At 36.9% G+C, this 18,324-nt stretch overlaps 4 protein-coding genes and 1 long non-coding RNA gene across 5 annotated transcripts; 3 read left to right on the top strand and 2 right to left on the bottom strand.

Moving 5' to 3' along the window:
* The first annotated feature begins 1,015 nt into the window (after positions 1 to 1,015).
* On the top strand, positions 1,016 to 3,008 carry LOC126616767 (ribosomal protein S14, mitochondrial-like). Its single transcript, XM_050284880.1, has 2 exons — positions 1,016 to 1,390; positions 2,861 to 3,008. Exon 1 carries the CDS (start codon positions 1,067 to 1,069, stop codon positions 1,376 to 1,378), a length of 312 nt encoding a protein of 103 aa, XP_050140837.1. The 5' UTR covers positions 1,016 to 1,066; the 3' UTR covers positions 1,379 to 1,390; positions 2,861 to 3,008.
* Positions 3,009 to 3,655: 647 nt separating this feature from the next.
* Positions 3,656 to 4,552, bottom strand: LOC126616766 (uncharacterized). The gene is made up of 2 exons (XM_050284879.1): positions 4,165 to 4,552; positions 3,656 to 4,078 (listed from the first exon to the last, which is right to left on the bottom strand). The coding sequence occupies exons 1-2, from the start codon at positions 4,291 to 4,293 to the stop codon at positions 3,869 to 3,871; spliced, it is 339 nt and encodes a 112-aa protein (XP_050140836.1). The 5' UTR covers positions 4,294 to 4,552; the 3' UTR covers positions 3,656 to 3,868.
* On the top strand, positions 4,413 to 5,253 carry LOC126616772 (uncharacterized). Its single transcript, XR_007621253.1, has 3 exons — positions 4,413 to 4,497; positions 4,662 to 4,752; positions 4,793 to 5,253. It is a non-coding gene; the product is annotated as an uncharacterized LOC126616772 (long non-coding RNA).
* A 1,008-nt stretch (positions 5,254 to 6,261) lies between these two features.
* Positions 6,262 to 10,204, bottom strand: LOC126616763 (solanesyl diphosphate synthase 2, chloroplastic-like). Its single transcript, XM_050284875.1, has 6 exons — positions 9,500 to 10,204; positions 9,238 to 9,362; positions 7,899 to 8,026; positions 7,712 to 7,815; positions 7,241 to 7,368; positions 6,262 to 7,074 (listed from the first exon to the last, which is right to left on the bottom strand). The coding sequence occupies exons 1-6, from the start codon at positions 9,735 to 9,737 to the stop codon at positions 6,526 to 6,528; spliced, it is 1,272 nt and encodes a 423-aa protein (XP_050140832.1). The 5' UTR covers positions 9,738 to 10,204; the 3' UTR covers positions 6,262 to 6,525.
* Positions 10,205 to 13,030: 2,826 nt separating this feature from the next.
* LOC126615197 (fatty-acid-binding protein 3, chloroplastic-like) lies at positions 13,031 to 15,383 on the top strand. Its single transcript, XM_050282971.1, has 5 exons — positions 13,031 to 13,348; positions 14,151 to 14,252; positions 14,414 to 14,569; positions 14,645 to 14,859; positions 15,087 to 15,383. Exons 1-5 carry the CDS (start codon positions 13,144 to 13,146, stop codon positions 15,243 to 15,245), a joined length of 837 nt encoding a protein of 278 aa, XP_050138928.1. The 5' UTR covers positions 13,031 to 13,143; the 3' UTR covers positions 15,246 to 15,383.
* Positions 15,384 to 18,324: the final 2,941 nt, after the last annotated feature.

Genomic DNA, 18,324 nt, shown 5'->3' with positions numbered 1-18,324 from the left:
ACCTTAAAGTTGTAATCTACTATGGTAAGAGAAGAGGGCTTGTCAACTTTTTGCCCCTTTTTTCCAATTTTACTCTCACTTTTGAATACACAATGTTGACATGAGAAGGGCAAAATAGTAATTTTGTATCTTTTGACAAAGTGTGTGCTCATCTCTAGTGTATATATATGGAAAAGGATTAGTCATAAATAATTTCAAAATTTAAAATTTAAAATTAAATATAAATAGTATCTAATGAAAACTGACCGCACGATATACGATAAATGGTCACGATCACGGGATTCCTAGGATACCGCGATGATCCTTTTCCTATATATATAGGCCCTTTATGCAAATAGATTCCCTTTTTTTTTTCAAAAAATGGGGATTTTGTGTGGGACCCACTCCACGTCGAACTTCAACGGTCCGAACCATCTATTTTGTAAGTCTCGATTCATAGATCATCTGTGCAAAAATTCAATTCAATCCGAAATCATTTGCCTATTCAATTATTAAGATAAAATTTCATTATTTCTTATATAACAAAGTATTCGTTAATTTCTTTGAACCCAATTAAACATCTTAAACATTTTAGATTTAGCTAATATTTTGTAAAGATGATCTATGAGTTGCAACTTGAAAAATAGACAGTTCGGATCGTTAAAATTCGATGTAGTGTAGATCCTACAACTAATTCCCATTTTTATAGAAAAAAATGGATCCCTTCCCCTAAAGATTTCCTATATATACACACACTCTAATTTGTAAGTTTTTTTTTTTTAATTTTAACATGAAACAAGTAGGTCTGAAGCAAATTAATCTCCCATCTTTTAGATGATAACGATGGAACGCTATGAGACTGAAAGCACTGGAGATTATTGTTAAAAGTACAGAAGAGAAAGGCACCAATTTGAAGTTTGAATGGCGCCTTTTAGTGTGAATCGTTTTAGTTGGGCCTCTACTATTCGTTTCGGAAAAGCCTGTTGTAAAAATCCGACCCGGTTTGACAGGTCTCCAAAGCTTAAAACCCTAGGACCCGACATCGACCAAAATCAGAGAATGTGCCATTTGACCCAAAAGAGCAGCGATGTCAGTGTCTGAAGAAAATGCCAACATCCGAGACCACCACCGCCGCTTGCTGGCGGCGAAATACGAGCTAAGGCGGAACCTGTACAAGGCCCTCTGCAAGGACCCAACCCTTCCCAGCGATCTGCGCGAGGAGAACCGCTTCAAGCTCTCCAAGCTGCCCCGGAACAGCTCCTTCACGCGCGTCAGGAACCGCTGCATCTTCTCCGGCCGCGCACGCGCCGTCTACGAGACCTTCCGTATGTCCCGTATCGTTTTCCGTGCTCTCGCCTCCAAAGGCATGCTGAATGGCGTTAAGAAAGCGTCTTGGTAGCCTCCCAAAACGGTAAGTTCTCAAGCTCTTCGTTTCCATTGTTTTCTCTCCTTTTTGTTTGCAATTTCTTCGCTTTCAGAAATGGGTTTTGCGATGGTCTGCTTATTTTTATGTTTTTGAGTATTTATGTGTCATTTGTTCGTTACTGCAATCGGTTTCTTACGGAAATCAAAACTTTAGTGCTGTGGAAGAGATTTGATGCTGAGGAAATGGCGAAAATGTTTAATTGCGAAATGAAAACCTTGGTAATTATCAAGAAGCTAAGTTTTTATAGTTGTACAAGTTTCGGTTGCGAGCGTCATAGTCTTCAAAATGTCATTGTGTTTGAGGTTTGATACAACATCTTAGATTTCTTTGCCAAGCCTGTTGCCAGCAATGTCGACAGGTTGTTTACACAAGCTTGAAAATTGGCCATCTTGGATGGCGATTGTCACCATTTCTACAAGTTTGTTGTGGTATTTGAAAACGATGGAATTGGAAGTAGGGTCTAATTAGAAGAAAGGAAATAGTGGCCCGAAACAGAGAAGTAGCTGTTAGGCTCGATAATTAACTTTCAGGAGAAATAGAGGAAGAAACTGTATGCGAATGTGATAAGTTTCTTTTGCAGATGCTTCTTTTAAACAATAAAATGGCTTCTGCTTCCAAAGACACTAGACTTAGCAATCTGTATGGAATTTTTCAAAGGGGAAAGGTTATGAAGAGGAGGAACTTAATAGTTTGTGCTTGGATGAAACAAAGGTAAAATTCTGATTGCAATTTTGATTGCACTAGAAGTCAGTTTTCTTGAATCATCTAGTGGTGTTGACATCACTCAAATTTCATTTAGCAGTGATGGAATTCTCGTCCCCTTGCCCCTTTTGTTTCCTTTTTTTCTGTGGCTCCAAGAATTATTTTGAACAAGTCTCTAGGATTCGATAATGACTTTATAATGTTATGGCGGTTGATGTGCCAAGTGCTGTTAGATGACTTGTACTTAAAGCATGAATCATTTATCCTTTTGTTGCTCATTTCCAGGAATAATTACTTAGTTGTATCATTTTCATATCTGTAAATTAAGTACTCAATAAGGAGATTGAGTTACAAGATTCGGTGGCTAGTGTTTTGACCTTCTTGGTGAAGGTTGCATTAACTGCTCATGTTTACCATTTGATAACAGAGGTATGCAGTGATATAAATACACTATATTGATTAACGGGGTAATGCTGGCTGTCTAGAAATAGTGCTAGTTATCATGTGATGACGAACAGTATTTGCAATGTCAGAAGCAGGACTTATTAGAACATTATGTAATTCACTGTCCTTATCTCTGTCTGCCTGCCCTATCTGATCTGTTTTGCTTGATCTTGTTAATTTGCTGATTTCTCCAGACCGATAGAACCTCCCATACTAAGTTTCCGTAGTTCTGTTTCAGTTCACTGTTGGAACTTACGACTCTACTTTCTGTTAGTGACCTTTTCTATTCATCGCTTGTTTTCCTTGCAGATTGCTGATAAGATTGCAGAAGTCAGTAAAGTTCATCTGTTGCTGATCGGAATACGACAGACTGGTCATTCCCTTCTACTTCTGGTTATGGTAAAAAGTATTACGTTTATTGGTGTTGAATAAAAGTTTTAGGCTTAACGATTTGAAAGTTGCGCTTACATTGTTTTGAGTCAAAGTATGGAACAAAGCGTGTGTGCTTTTTCGTGCGCATAAACATTGTTCGTAGGAGAGGAAACTAACAACTTTTAGATCAGAAACAAAGGAAGAAGCTTTTGAGCCCTACTTTGAATTGCTTGATCATCTCATTAAGATCCTCCTGGATCATAATATAACTCAAGGTGCTTAACACACAAGACAGCCTACTCTGAATCCAAAAAGCACCAAAAGAAAAGAATTTGTGTACAGGTAGAACACAGGATAATAAAACTAGCATTTCGATTGATAATATGCTACACGTCATGATCGGAATAAGAAGGTTGTGTCAAATATGTTAGATGGCCACTAAGTTTTGTAAAAAAACTGTCGATGGCCGTCCCAACCGCCAGTATACAAATATGTTAGTGATTATCACAACCTCAATGATCCAGCAGCCATTCAATGTTGAGAATGAGTCCTACATTTATGGGAGGAGGGGATCTTGCATGAGGGCTTATAAAAGGTTGGGCTACTTCCTATATTTCCTATTGGTTTTATGATGAAACCTCAATTTTCTTCGTTCAAATCTATACGCACTACTCCTAAATGGAGCTCTATTGAACCGAAACGTCCAATGCATCTTCAATTAAGAACAAGCCATTAAAACCACCAAGAACATGCCATTCAAATTACAAGTTACTAACCTTTTTAAAAAATGCAGATGAATTACTTGTTTTACAACAAAACCAACACTCCCAAAGTACAAAATGCAGTGAAAATTTCATTGCAATCACAAAAAATTTACCAAAACCATAAAATCAACAAACTAGAACAAAAAAAAACAGTAAAAATTGCACATACCACAGTCGTCTGCTACCTGTCGCTGTGCTTGGGATCGACAAAGTAGGTGACTTTATCACCCTGCATACCCAGGACACGCTTGGTCACAATCTTCCGAGGGTCCGTCGGAGACCAAACCAGGACCAAATCGCCGGAACCCACCATCCCAATTCGACGAGACACGTGTTCGGAGAGAAGCATGCCGGAGATGTTCAGGGTAGGGAGCATACTGGGGCCGTAGACCTGCAAGCAACGGATAATCAGACGACGCCGCATTTAGAAAATGGAAATTGGGAAAGAGGAGTGACGGGATTGTTAGAGTGACGGACGAGAGTGGAGGAGCAGAGGTAGGCGTCGGTGGCGTGGAGCAAACCCATGAACTTTGCTAATGTTACTGACAGATCCATGGCTTCTTTTGCTACGCTTCTCCATTGTCCCCAGTCGCTCAGAAGCCTCATCTCCTCTCTCTCTCTCTCTCTCTCTCTCTCTCTCTCTCTAGAAAGCTTGAATGGCTGTAAATTTTGTAAGAAATTCGACGAATCCGAGGAAGTGTTTGGAAGATTTTGTGCGGTGGGTGGTGAATTTGGTGGTGGTGGTTGGTGGTGATGTCGGGGTCGAGAGAAGGGTTTAGAGTTTAGGGTTCAGGGTTTAGGGTTTAGGGCGTTGGGGTTTCGGATTTAGGATTTTGGGGTTAGGGTTTAGGGTTTAGGTTAGGGGTTAGGGTTTAGTGGTTTGGGGTTTGGGGTTTGGGGTTTGGGGTTAGTGGTTAGGGTTTAGGGTTTAGGGTTTAGTGGTTTGGGGTTTGGGGTTTGGGGTTTGGGGTTAGTGGTTAGGGTTTAGGGTTTAGGGTTTAGGGTTTAGGGTTTAGGATTTAAGGTTTTAAGGGTTTTTAGGGTTTAGGGTTTAAGGTTTTAAGGGTTTTTAGGGTTTAGGGTTTAAGGTTTTAAGGGTTTTAAGGGTTTAGGGTTTAGGGTATCCAGGTCAAAACCGACCCGATCCAAAAACTCTGATTGGACCCGATGTTCATACTCGACCCGAATCCAACCCGACTCCATACCCGACCTAAACCAGGATCCGACCCATGGGCTATATCTGATCCAATCCAAATTTGACCCGTAACCCCGAATCCGATGTGTTTGACATCAGACCTATTTAGGGTTTAGGGTTTAGAAACGAACCAGGGTGGAGGAGCAGAGGTAGGCGTCAGTGATGTGGAGCAAACGCATGAACTTTGATGTAGTTGCTGACAGATCCACGGCTTATTTTGCCATCAGGAAAGGCCGAAGGAATTTGTGTATCAGGCCAAGGGAAAACGGGGACGAGCAAACGAAAGGGTCGGGTTAAACTATAATTTAGCGGGTGGAATTGGGCCGCTCCACAATCAGAACATATGATCCAATCTAACCCATTTAATTTAGTTTTTTTTTTTTTTTAACCAATGGACCTCTCTAAAAATGCTTATCTAATAAGCACTTCTACTCATAAGTGATTTTGCAAGTTTTTTTCCTAAGAAGAATGTAAAAAATTTATTAATAATTGAAGCTTTTTATTTGTAGTCAAAGATTGGAAGGATATATGGATTGAAACATATTCCATGTTGGTTATTCATTATCTTTTCAAGGCTCATAATGCAGTCTCTTGATTTCTTATGGTGGATTGGTAAAATCATCTTTAGTGATTTTGTCAAAAGCGATTTATATGTATACATATATAACAAGAAAATCAAGTTGCTGATTCTTTAGCTTCATTTGGGGCAGAAGTTATGTTTATCACTGGTAGTCTCTGGTTCCAAATTTTGTTGTCTCTACCCATGCTCGTGACATTTCATATTGCCCTTATTATCGGTTTCGTTGATCATTTTGTCATTGATAATCTTGGCTTAGTCCCCCGCTTGTATTTTTTCCTTTTTCTTTCCCTTATATTTCTTAATAAAATGGTGGAGGAGAGATCGGCGGGGGGCACTACTATAATAAAAGAAAGTTTTTTGTGGTACTTCTACAAACTTGATATAGTTCAACCATTGACAGTCAGATATGGTCATTAAATATCAATTTATGGACGTATTTTAGCCAAAAACTTAAATTTGATATTTTAGATCATTCCTTCATAATAAAATTGATCATTTGATTTTTGATTTTTGATTTTTTATTTTTGATTTTTATTTTTTTTTGGATTGGTTGGATTTTCAACATTGGATCGAATTGAATATCAATATTCAATGACTTCAAAAGAACAAACCTAAATTGCATATACTCTCCTTTTTTTTCATTTTTTTTTCTTTTTCTGAAGGTACTCAAATATCACAAAAACTTAAGAATCAAGACATAATAAATTTACGGGAAATTTCTTATGTGACAATCATTTCCGTGCACGCACGAATGATATACCAAACATGGAATTGTTGAAGTTCAAAGAACAAGGGAATATTTTTGGTGAAAATTATTGATGACCTCAGAATTTTATTGTCCAACAATGGTGAAGTATTAATTTCATTTTTATGCCAATTTATGAAGAAGGTGTAATTAAATCAACACTATAATGAGCTTCAGCTATAGCATATATACCTTTACCCGGAAGCACTTTTTGTACATTTGCAGAAAAGTGCTTGCAACGGTTGAAGCTTTCAATCTTTTACCTTTCTTCCTTTATGCTTACCACAGCTATAAAGGCTTTCCAAAAAAATTAGCCCTCTAATCAATCCGTTGAAGATTAAACATCACCATATCTTCCAGAGCCAATCGAAAAGCAGTCTTGGGAAGACACTCGAGATTTTGGATTGCAAGATGAGCTTTCTCTTTCGCTAATTCTTGTGCTTGTTCAATCCCCCCACAAGCCTTAACCAATGCAATGGCTTCGTCGAGAGAACCAGTTTCGCTGAATTCTGAATCGATTATATCTCTTAGTTTTGGTTCTTTCTTCAAAGCAAATATAACAGGGGCTGTCAGGTTTCCTTTGGCGAGGTCAGTTCCAGCAGGCTTACCCAGCTGCTCCGCGGACTGTGTGAAATCCAATATGTCATCAACAACTTGGAAGGACAGACCAAGATTCTTGCCATAATCGTACATTTTTTCCGCTACATAGTTGTCAACCCCACTAAAAATAGCAGCTCCTTTGGTACTTGCAGCAATTAACGATGCTGTTTTGTAGTAGCTTTTAAGCAAGTACTCCTCAAGTTCGACATCGCAATCAAACAAGCTAGATGCCTGCTTTATCTCACCACTTGCAAAATCTTTGATAACCTGCCATAGCATTAACTGAATTACGTCTAAATTAAAGGTTGCAAGTATGCAACAGACTGCAACCTCTTTCTAATTGTTTTATTCTTCGACTTTTGAGTTTGAAGTCTTTTAGAAACAAGATCGCAGTCCATGAAGGCTTCGAGAGTATAAACATGACACAACTTACCTGGCTGATGAGCTTGATGACCTGAAGGTTTTCTAGATTTGCAAGATACCATGACGACTGTGCAAACATGAAGTCCCCAGCAAGAACTGCCACTCTTGTACCAAACATTTGATGAACGCTTTCTTTCCCTGCAAATAAGGATCGAATTCATTGGAATTGGATCTATGGGGATAAAAGAAAACAACTAAATGAAACACTATAAAATAATAAAAGCATGAGCAATATGTGGTAGTCGCTTTGTGCTAGACATTCACTGGCAATGATTTCTAGATAGCCGCTGCCCTCAACCGTTGCAGACATTTCAGGCATTCATAAGAACGAGGAATTTAAGGTAGAAAGTTTGTTGAGAATTTATGGACAGGTACCGTAGTAGCTAAAATTTTGGGCCAAAGGTTAGGTATGTGATATATTTTGACACAGACATCTCTATAACTTTAAAACTGACATATATAAGAAGTTAAAGATGTCTACCTCGTCGCATGTCACTTTCATCCAATACATCATCGTGTATTAAGCTAGCTGTATGGATCATTTCAATTATCTCCGCCAACCGCCGATGCTCTTTGGTAAGTTCCCTAAACAGAAAAGTTTAGAGTGAAGTCAAAATCTGTTAACCTCATACAATACTCACTGCTTAAGAACATTGGATCAAACTCACTTCAACCCAACTAGTTCTGCTGTTGCTCTGGACACTAGAAACGCCAATGCAGGCCTCATCCTCTTCCCACCAGCACCAAAAATCTGCTCTGCAGCTGACATTAAGACGGGGTTTTCTGCACCAACAATCTGAAACAAGCATATTATCACAAACTATCCTTTCCACTTAAAGTAGATATAAACAGAAAATAAGGCCTGATAATATAATCTCAGCACAGGTCACCCTGACACTAACGTGCACTAATCTAAAATTTCCATAAATCATCAAGCACACAACTTTTTAATCATAAAGCCGAGCTGAACCATAAGGAGTAATGCAATATAACATTATATTCACATGGTTGATTTTCTAAACACTTGCTAAGTCGACTATAATTATTACATTAGAAAATCATGTACGCTATAAGACATCAGAAATAAAGTCTATGAACATTTTGGTATGACAAGGGTGCCATAATTCGGCAGCGAGAGACTGGAAAAAGTTAGCCGTACCAGGATGATTGATAAGAAGTTTTCACTGTACAACAAGCTCAAGACTGGAAAAGTGTTCCCAAGAATGCAGCTCACTCAAACTAATGAATATAACACCACCAGGACAGACTATCACACGAATTTCTTCCTTTTGGAATCGGCAAGATTGGGAATGAAGGCAGGGATGATGATGATTTCAAAAATATAAAGAAAATTCGTAAATGGGATAAGGTAAACAAGAAAGAACAGGGTAAAGATTTATATTGCCTACCCAAACCGCTGGGATAAGGGACTTCTGACTTTTGCGATTGGATATGCATGCTCAACTATAACTGATAAGCAATCAAATGGATAACAGCATGATCTACATATAATGGGAAGGCATGGCGAGAATAAGTGAACAAGGATTATATTCATACCTACGGTCAATAAAATGGGAAGGGCAAGACAACCTCCAAATAAGCATGACACTTCCACTTATTAGTACATTTATCAAAACGATTCTGGCTTTAACAAGGACCTATGTACCTATAAAGAGTTATCCGTCATAATGTCAAAACATAAAAAAGATGCCAAATTGCCAGCTTCTAACCGAAGCTCATCACCACGCCAACAAACATATGCACACATGTATTCTCGTTTCTCAGAGTAGTATTGAGACTTTTTTTTCTAAAGGGCCTCATGAGAAAAGGTCAAAGTGTTTTTTGTTCTTGAAAGCAAACATAGTATCTAATAGATATAAGTATCAAGCGGAAAAAGATTGTTTAAAACTAAACTCAGCTGGGCCCGGCACGAGACATTCTACACCATACACTTCCTAATAGATATAAGTATCACACGGCACCAGGAAATCCAAAAGGAGCACTTACTGACTGAAGATTTTGATTCAATGTCAGGAGGTCATTAGCAACAACTTCAAACAAATTTGTCAGCGAAACCGGCTTTCTGGATTCTTTAGTTAAATTCAAGACTAGTGGAAGACCTTGAGGAACACCTACAACGGTAAAAACAAGAACAAAAAAAATAAAAAACTGTAACTTCAAGCATTTGATAGAAGTAACTCATATGGTATTGAAATAAATTGAATTAATTAAAAGTTCAAACTTGGAACAAAAAGTTCTATTGCCTTACCATTTAGCAGAGCCTCAGCTGCCTTTTTCGGTGCTGGAGTCTCAGCTGTTTTCATTGAAGAAACTCCACACCGAATTCGATTCAGCCGAGCTCCATAACCTCGACAACTCCCCTTGGAGTTTGTCTTTGAGTAATTCCTTACCGAATAACGATCCAACAAAGCATTGGAAGAACACCCACAAGCCACAAAATCCAACACTGCTCTCCCATCAAGAGTGTGGCATGTCATTGACATCATTCAAAGAAAAAACCCAGAAGCCAAGGTCACCAAAACTCAATAACCCACAAGCCAAAATCACCAATACCAAAAACCCAGAAAGGAAAATCACCAAAATTTTCTCAGAAACGAAACGCCAGCAAGAAAATGGTCATTAAAACAGTTGTGGGTAATGAAGAAAACTCTGCGAAAAAAATCAAATGGGGCCACTGGGAATGGTTTCTGTTTTAACATTGAGCACAAGTTGGAATAGCAATTGAGTGAATCCAAGAAGCCCACATGCACACACACACACACACATATATATATATGTATGTATGTATATGTATATATTTTTGAGAGAGGAGAGAGAGAGAGAGTTCTCTTTGCTCCTCCTTATCAGTTGGAGAGAGTGAGAGAGATGAGTGACCCTCAGAAAAAGAGTTGGGCCTTTGTATTGTGGGGAGAAGTTTGAAGAGGAAGTGAAGTGCTTTTAGGTTTGAATTGTATTTATGGTTGCAAATGCTTTGTCCTTGCAATTTTTCAAGTTTGTTGGTCAGATGAGAGCCAGAAAATCAATTTCCCTCTGAACGACTGGTGGTCATCACATGGATAGTGGATCTTCCACCTATCAAGATTTTTCTCTCAAGAATGTCCTGAATATTATTCTATTGTCTGATTTTTTTTACCTCTTTTGCAAATGGAGTAGGATTCTCTCATCTCCTAATCTCTCTCCTCTTACATCCCTTCCTATTTAAACGGTTGCGATTACGCCGTGTCTACATTTTGTTTTGAATTTTTTGTATAAAGAATAAGACAAAAAGAAGAGTGTGAGAGGAGGGGATGAGAGAGAATGGTAACAGGAAATAAGAGAATCCTACTCATTTGCAAATTATTGTAGTGTGATAAAATTATTGCCCAACTTTTTTTTATTATAAATCTACACAAATATTAACCCAAATAATTATTATTTTGTGTATGTGTAGATGCGGGTTAGGTCTTCTTTTTTTTCTGTTTTTTTTGTCAACAAGTGTAGATGCGAATTAGGTCAGTTGCGTAAGGTACTGTACTTGTTTGTATAAAAGTTTGAATTCTCATAACCGTATGTTAGAGCACTTTAGTAAATTTATGGGATTAGGTCAACTGCGTAGGATTACACAGAAGAAAATATATCATGTGGTCTAGTTAGATTATATCGGACAATCACATTAACATGATAGTTGTGAGGACGCTTGAGGCCCGGAGATAAAAAAATAGCTGTGCAGATATCAATTTATTATATGTTTTATATGTATACATTATAATATGCAAAGTTCAATGGCTGAGTGTTCACCTTTGCATTAAAAAAACAAAAAGAAAACAATGGCAAGCTAATTAGAAGTTTTAGAATGATAACAACACCTCTCTAATTTTTTTTAAGTCGAAAAGGAACACCCAAAGGTAAATATATAGGAATGTTCAAACACTAACCAGTTAATAACTTAATATAATGTTTACTATTTATTTGGGCATCCTTTATAAAATAATCTCATAATCTAAACTGTTCATTCTTTTTAAGTTATCAAAAATTGTGTCCGTTTATTATTGTGAATATTTAACTATATGTCGATAACATTGTATCCGTTTATTTATCAAATCACTGAACGGCTACCAGTCTTGGTAAAATGCTTGCAAGGATAATTTTCAATTATAAACTAAAACAATGATTAGTTTTTAAATATGAGGAAATATCGTAAATTGAGCCTGAAGGAATAGTTTATAGGCACTGAAACTAATGGATCATATCTTTGCCCAACCTGACAGCAGCTCGTTGTTAGACTCTATCTTTGCCCAACCTGACAGCAGCTCGTGTGTTAGACTGTGAGTCGTCACAGGGAGGAGCTGAGGTGAGTAACCTGACAGAAGCTCACGTGATGCACATTGCATGGTATTGTGGACCATAACTGTGATAATTTCAATCATATCATGATTGATTGGTTGTGATAAAAAAATGAGTTTAAGCTAATATTTGGGATGTGTTATTCACGCACATTATTTTTTTACTTCTCACACCTCTTGTCGATTTATGTTCCTTAATCTTCTTCAATTCATTTGATCCGACGGTCGAAAATTAGAAGAGTATATAAGAAGTAAAAATGAGTGTGTGGATATCACACCCCTTAAAGTTTGGTCCTTTGTGTGGTTATACCAAATTTGGTATATGAGAAGTACCTAAAGTGAAGGACAAGAGCATGAGCACAAGAGAGAGAGAGCTATTTTAGCCATTGAAACAAAAAAGTTGAGGAGAGGAAGAAGAAGAAAGTTGAAATCTTTTGTGTTTTCTGATGGTGGAAAGGAATCAGAGAGAAAGAAAGGTCGGATTTTAAAGTGGGAGAAAAGGTCAAAGTGTAACGGCTATCTTTTAGTACCGGGGGTCAATCAATTAGTGAGTTAAGTGATCCGTTTTGGGATGCTATCGGAAGGAATTGGATCCTCTCCTGAGCACAAACTCAGAATCCTGCTGACCAGCCCACGTAAGTCGTTGGATGTTAATCTAACGGTTACAATTATTATAATTTTTAGAATAATCTCCTGTTTGTAACCATTTAATCAATATCCAACAGCTCACGTATGTTGATCAGGAGGATTATGAGCTTGAGCTCGAGAGGATCCAATTCCCTCTTGGAATTCTCTTGTAACAGTTGCAAAGATCGGAGCTTTTGAGAACAACTTCCACGTATAGAGGGACTTTGCGTCTACCTCACATCATCAGCCACCTCGGATTCCACCCCAAGTTATTGGAGTGACTGACCGACTGCTGGCTTCACAGTTCACATTAGTAATGATATGCTTGCCACATTTTTCAAATCATACTTGTATAATATTTTCAATAAAAATAAGATATATCAACGTATGTGAGTTTCATTTTTATTAGAAAGATGATAGAAATGTGATATGAAAAATATAGTAAGAATAACATTTTTGTTTTAAAGACAACCGTTGTCGGAGATTTATCAAGTCCTATATAAAACACATGAAACTAATCAAATTTACAATTTAAACTTTGAGTTGTGCAACGAATACAACCTCAAATTTATATGAAATTGGTTTACCATCATCGTAGTTTCCAATTCTAATTAAGCAATAATATCAATAAGCTTTTAACTTATGAGATTGTATTATTGCACGGAGACGCAGCCTGACAATGAATCCATTCCTTGTTTGCTCGTAGAGTCAGCAAATAATCGATCGACTAATGATTGGTTTTACAACTCGTGTCATCGTCATCTTACGGTCCTACCAATCAAACTCCATTTATTAGTGCCCAGAGAGCTGGACTTCGGAACAGTTCTCCTTTATTTACTGCAGTAAAAAAAACAAACGCGGTAAAACTCCCATCTTTTTCACTTATCAAACAGTTTGATTGGAAAACCGAAAACAGGTTTTCCAGAATCCAAAGGCTGAAAGCATGTTTGAAGCTCAATCAATTTGCAGTCCCAAATGGCTCCAATCTCCCATTCCCACCAGGAACTGCATTCCCAAACCCAGAATTGGATTCCTTACTGGAATTTCAAAACCAAGTGTTCTCATTTGCCAAACCCCCATTCACTTCTCCCTTCAGAAGAACATTAAATCTCGGACCCCTTTTGCAGTGAATGCTTCCTCAACTTCAGGTGAAGTATTCCCACTCAGTTTCCTCACTTCTTTTTTCAGTTATCTGCAGAATTTGAACTTCAATTTGTTCTGTGTGAAATTAAAAAGGTTTTGGTATATTATTTTCATTTGAAATTTCAGTTGCCATGGTAATTATCTGCAGAGAATTTACTTTCTTTCTGTTTAAATCAAAACAGTCATGTAGAACAAGAAGAAATGCATCTGAAAATGTCCATGGGATAAATAGTGTGACTGCAGAAAGCTCTGGTAAAAATCTTGTAAATGTGGTCATATTTTTTTATAGGTTTATTGTTGTTGAATTGAGGTGGATGACAGGAAAGCAATCAGATTTCTGGTCAGAGAGTGAGTAGATTTCGGAAAGTCAGTGACTTTAGTCGATTTTGTTATTATATTGCTTCAAATGAAACAACAAAACCTGGTGAAGTTGTAGAATTTGATACTGGTTTCAGAACTTTGAAAACATGGAGACAATCTGATTAAGATTTAACCTTATAGACACACCTAACTCCAGTTGTAAGACTTGGAAAGAGACTTTAAGAAAAGATATGGAGTACTTGGAGCTAACGGAAGACTTAGTGTAAAACTGAGCGCGGTGGCATTCTAGGATTCATAAATGTAACCCCACTTAGTGGGATAAAACTTTGTTGTTGTTGTTGTTGTTGTTTTGCTTTTTCGTTGAAGACTGAGACAACGAACGAAAGTAAAGAAAATATATTTTGTTATATTTGGATGCTTATGCATTTTCTTTGATTGCATTCATAACAAATTCTGATGTATTTTTCTATATATACAAAACTGCAGTTGGAAGGGCAGAATATATCGAGGAGCCTGTTACCAAAGAGAAATTTCAAACATCTTTGAGTCTGCCGGGTTGCTCGAGTTCATTGACCTTGCTTGGAACTGGTCAGTTGCTTCATATCATATATACCAAAATGCATTCTTTCTAAAGAAAATTAAGATAGCCATGTGCTGGCTTTTGATACAAATTCTGAGATTATAGTAGCTTTTAATTAAATTGAGGCGAGGCATGTAGCATATAACTTCAATGTTGTCAATGGTTGCAGGATACAGGGAAAAGGTCTTTGCAATTATTGGCGTAAAAGTCTATGCTGCAGGACTATATGCGAACCAGTCCATCTTAAATAGTTTGAATGCTTGGAAAGGAAGATCAACTTCTGAGATTCAAGAGGATTCATCCTTGTTCAGCTCCATTTTTCTATGTAATAATCATAAAAATTGTGCATCTTCCTTGCCACACACACTTGTGTTGCTAACGTTAATTTTCCTAACTGCAGCTCCTTTGGTGAAATCATTACAGATTGTTCTGGTTAGAGATGTTGATGGGAAAACTTTTTGGGACGCCTTGAATGATGCCATCTCTCCAAGAATCAAATCACCAACTCCTATTGATGAATCTGCACTATCCACATTCCGTAGCATCTTTCAAGGGCAACCTCTTAAGAAGGGAACTTTCATATTTTTGACTTGGCCAGATCCTTCCAAAATGCTTGTAAGTACGAATTTACTGGTTTCTTATGCATACCAACTAGTGCAGGCTTTCGGGAGTTCTATGTTTCCCTGAATTTTTTCTCTCGGATTTCCTCTGATACGCATTCTGATACTAGTTTGTGTTGCTTGCTGCTTTGCAAACGTAAACCAACATAGTTATGTTATACTTCTATGTAAATTTTTTCTTTGTATGCGATCTTACCAAATGAGATTTATTGTGATATTTAGGTCTGTATCTCATCTGATGGGCTTCCGTCTGGTGTGGATGCTGAAATTGAATCAGAAAACGTGGCTTTTGCTCTGTTTGACGTATTCTTCGGAGATACTCCAGTTTCTCCCTCCTTGAAAGCTTCGGTTTTGAATGGACTGGAATCAATCCTCAAGTAGATGCTACAAGTAAGCTTTTTCATTTCCTCTGTTGGCCACTTGAGCTGACGTCTTTCGTTTATGTATCTATTTTTGTACCTTGGATTGGAGTTGGACCGGGAAGTGGTATAATTTCAAAGAAAATATATTGCTCAACCATCTTATGGTAGCTATCTTGCTGAGTGCTCTCCGGTTAAAGTTCAAGCTACAACACAAATAATGCTTACAGAAAAATAAGAATAACAGAGAATGTCTGTTTCAATTGCTCATCCATTTTTGCATATCTGAGAGAAATGACGAAACAAAGCTCTAGGTAGACATTTTAGGTGTAAACAGGTGTACAAATTTAAGTATCTTTTACAAGTTTGTTATTTTTGGTTTTCTCTCGCATCTTGATAACCTCAACCATGGTAGGCCTCTTTGAAGGCTCCGGTTCGAGGCAAATTAATGCAATACTAACAACAGTGTTAATGTCATCGACCGAACAGCAGCCTAAGTTACCGTCAAGTACATACTTAGGGTTGAAAAGCTGCAAGCAAGCGAGTTTCGATATGGGATCCTATGATAACTTTGATATAGTCCAAGCCATAGTTGTCTGGCTGTAGAGCAATCCATGGCTTTCTTGAATGCATAAAATGAGAGTGTAGTATTGATCCCCGCCATCACTGCTTGATCCTCCCAGCACAATATGTGTCATAGGCCGGATTCACCACTCCCCCGTCGTTGAATCTTGGACGATGAATTTGTCTGGACATGTGAGTGAGTCATCTACGTAGCCTATAAGATCGTAAGCTCTCAGTATGGTTGGTGACGATCTGATACCTCCAGACAAAAAAGTCAGCTCCCTCCAACTTCATAGGCATAAGATTGTATATATTTGAGAGCAGATCAAAAATAGGACGACGCCTTGGAGATATGCGGCAGCAACAGCTGGTTGCTGACGATGTCGAACAAGAATTAACAGGGGGAGGAGCCGCCACTGAAACTGGAATTAAAATTAATTAATTGGATCTTGAAGAGAATGATACAGCAAGCGTTTAAAATTTAAATACAACTCAAACAACCCTATCGATGCAATATTATTTTCTTACTAGGAATACGAATCCGATGCAAATATTATTTTTTACTAGGAATAGGAATCGGAATAGGAATAGAGATCCGATGCAAATATGTTTTTTTTTTTTAACTGGGAATCCAATGCAAATATTTTTTTACTAGGTTTGTTTTAACACCCCATATTATGTTGAATGCACCTCACATTAAATTTAATACTAAATAACTTATGAGAAATTTTATTTAAACCCATATAAATTCTTTTCCACACCCAACTTAAATTTTAATTATGAAGTGTTCTTTTTTACATATTACACAATTACTATAAAGTATAATATGTAATTAACAATAAAACTAAATTTTATCAATAAACCTGTATCCAATAATCAAATTCTTACTATCACCAATCTAATCTTTCTTCTACGAAACTTAGAAAGTGACGAAAAAAATAAGATTCGTGACTGAATGTGGGGCACATAAAAATCACAAGTCCATGAAGGCATACCACTTCCCAGTCCATCTTATAGAAAATTGAGGCAATCACTCCAACGTCAAGGCAAAGGAGACAGAAGATGTAGATTATGTACTAGTTAAAATTGGTCAAGCACAAACCAGATTGATGATATTTATGTAAATATTCATAAAACTAAATTCAAATGGCAAAGAGCATAGGCACCTATAGAAAAATTAAGGGTTATTGCTAAAAGGTGGTAAAAAGTTAAAGGAAAAAAAAAACATAAACTTTTGAATAGCAATTTTGATAATCATCTTTAAGTGTTTTGCACTCAAAGGGAGGAGTGCAAGAGATTCAATCGAGTGTGAAAATCACCGGTCAAGTATTTTTTTAACATTGTAACAAAGATTTGAAGCCGAATGTCAATATAAAAGCTGTAATCATCCAAAAGGACACAATGAAGAGAGTAAAATTGCTTATGGAATTGGCAACAATATGACCGCAAAGGGTGCTGGGGCAGACATCAATCCCATACCTAAACTTGTATAGATAAACGTGTCAAACAAAATTGCAACTGATGTTTTTCTAACAAATGCAAAATATAACAAGATTAAAGAAAAACTGCAAGTAGCCTCTGACTTTTAAGTCTCGAAATCAAACTCAGTAAAAACCAAAATTAGGGAATGCATAAATCAGAATCTAAATCATATTGATTTGGTTATTCTGTAAGAGAAAAAGTTATCACAAATTCACAAGAAAGAAGACAAATTCAACAAGTTAGTAGTATGGGTGTAAAGATAAATTTACATATTGAATTGGGTTTATGAGGGTAGTTTAGGTAATAAAATTGGGTTTAAAAAGATATTAATAGTTTAATTAAAAATAATATGGGTGTGGAGAGTAAGTTGGGTGTAAAAAGAGGTTATATGGGTTCAAATAAAATTTCCCATAACTTATTTAACCTACTATACAATGATAATTTCAACCTTAAAATAATTAAAAATTTTCTAAATACACCCCAAATCATTTTAAATTGTTTATCTCAAGATTATTTATCTTCTTCAACTCTCAGACAAAGTGAATGTTCTTCATGACCCTTAGATGAAGGCACTGGTTTTTGTTGATAAAGCTTTATCTTGCTTATTAGGCAGAGAAAATTGTCATGAAGTAGTGATATCAATGCATCTCCAGGAACATGGAAGAAAGTCATAACTTGTTACAAAACATAAGCAACGCCCATCAATGCTCTGTTGGTTTCTTGTGAGCTGTTTATTAAAGCAATGCAGATATAAGAACATGTTGAAAGTTTTATACTTTCTGTTTTTTATTCCTGGGTTTTTGTTTTTGTAGTTGAATTAAAATGCATAAACAAAAACTGCAGTAATTGTTTGACACCCAAGAGCTAGACATCCCTCATGACTCTCTCCATATGTCCACGCACACATAATGATCTTAAAACAAGAAGAAGGATACTTCCTTGATCTTTTTTCAATTCCATGTTATTTTTTTACTTAAAATAAATAGAAGAAGGATACTTCCATGATTTTTCACTTGCACCTAAGATGTAAGATGTGAAGAGTGTGAAGTATAAAT

The sequence above is a fragment of the Malus sylvestris genome, chromosome 3 (assembly GCF_916048215.2).
Source record: "Malus sylvestris chromosome 3, drMalSylv7.2, whole genome shotgun sequence".
In the NCBI taxonomy this organism is placed as follows: domain Eukaryota; kingdom Viridiplantae; phylum Streptophyta; class Magnoliopsida; order Rosales; family Rosaceae; genus Malus; species Malus sylvestris.
Note: the sequence above shows the minus strand (reverse complement) of the source record. Positions and strands in the feature narration are given on the sequence as shown.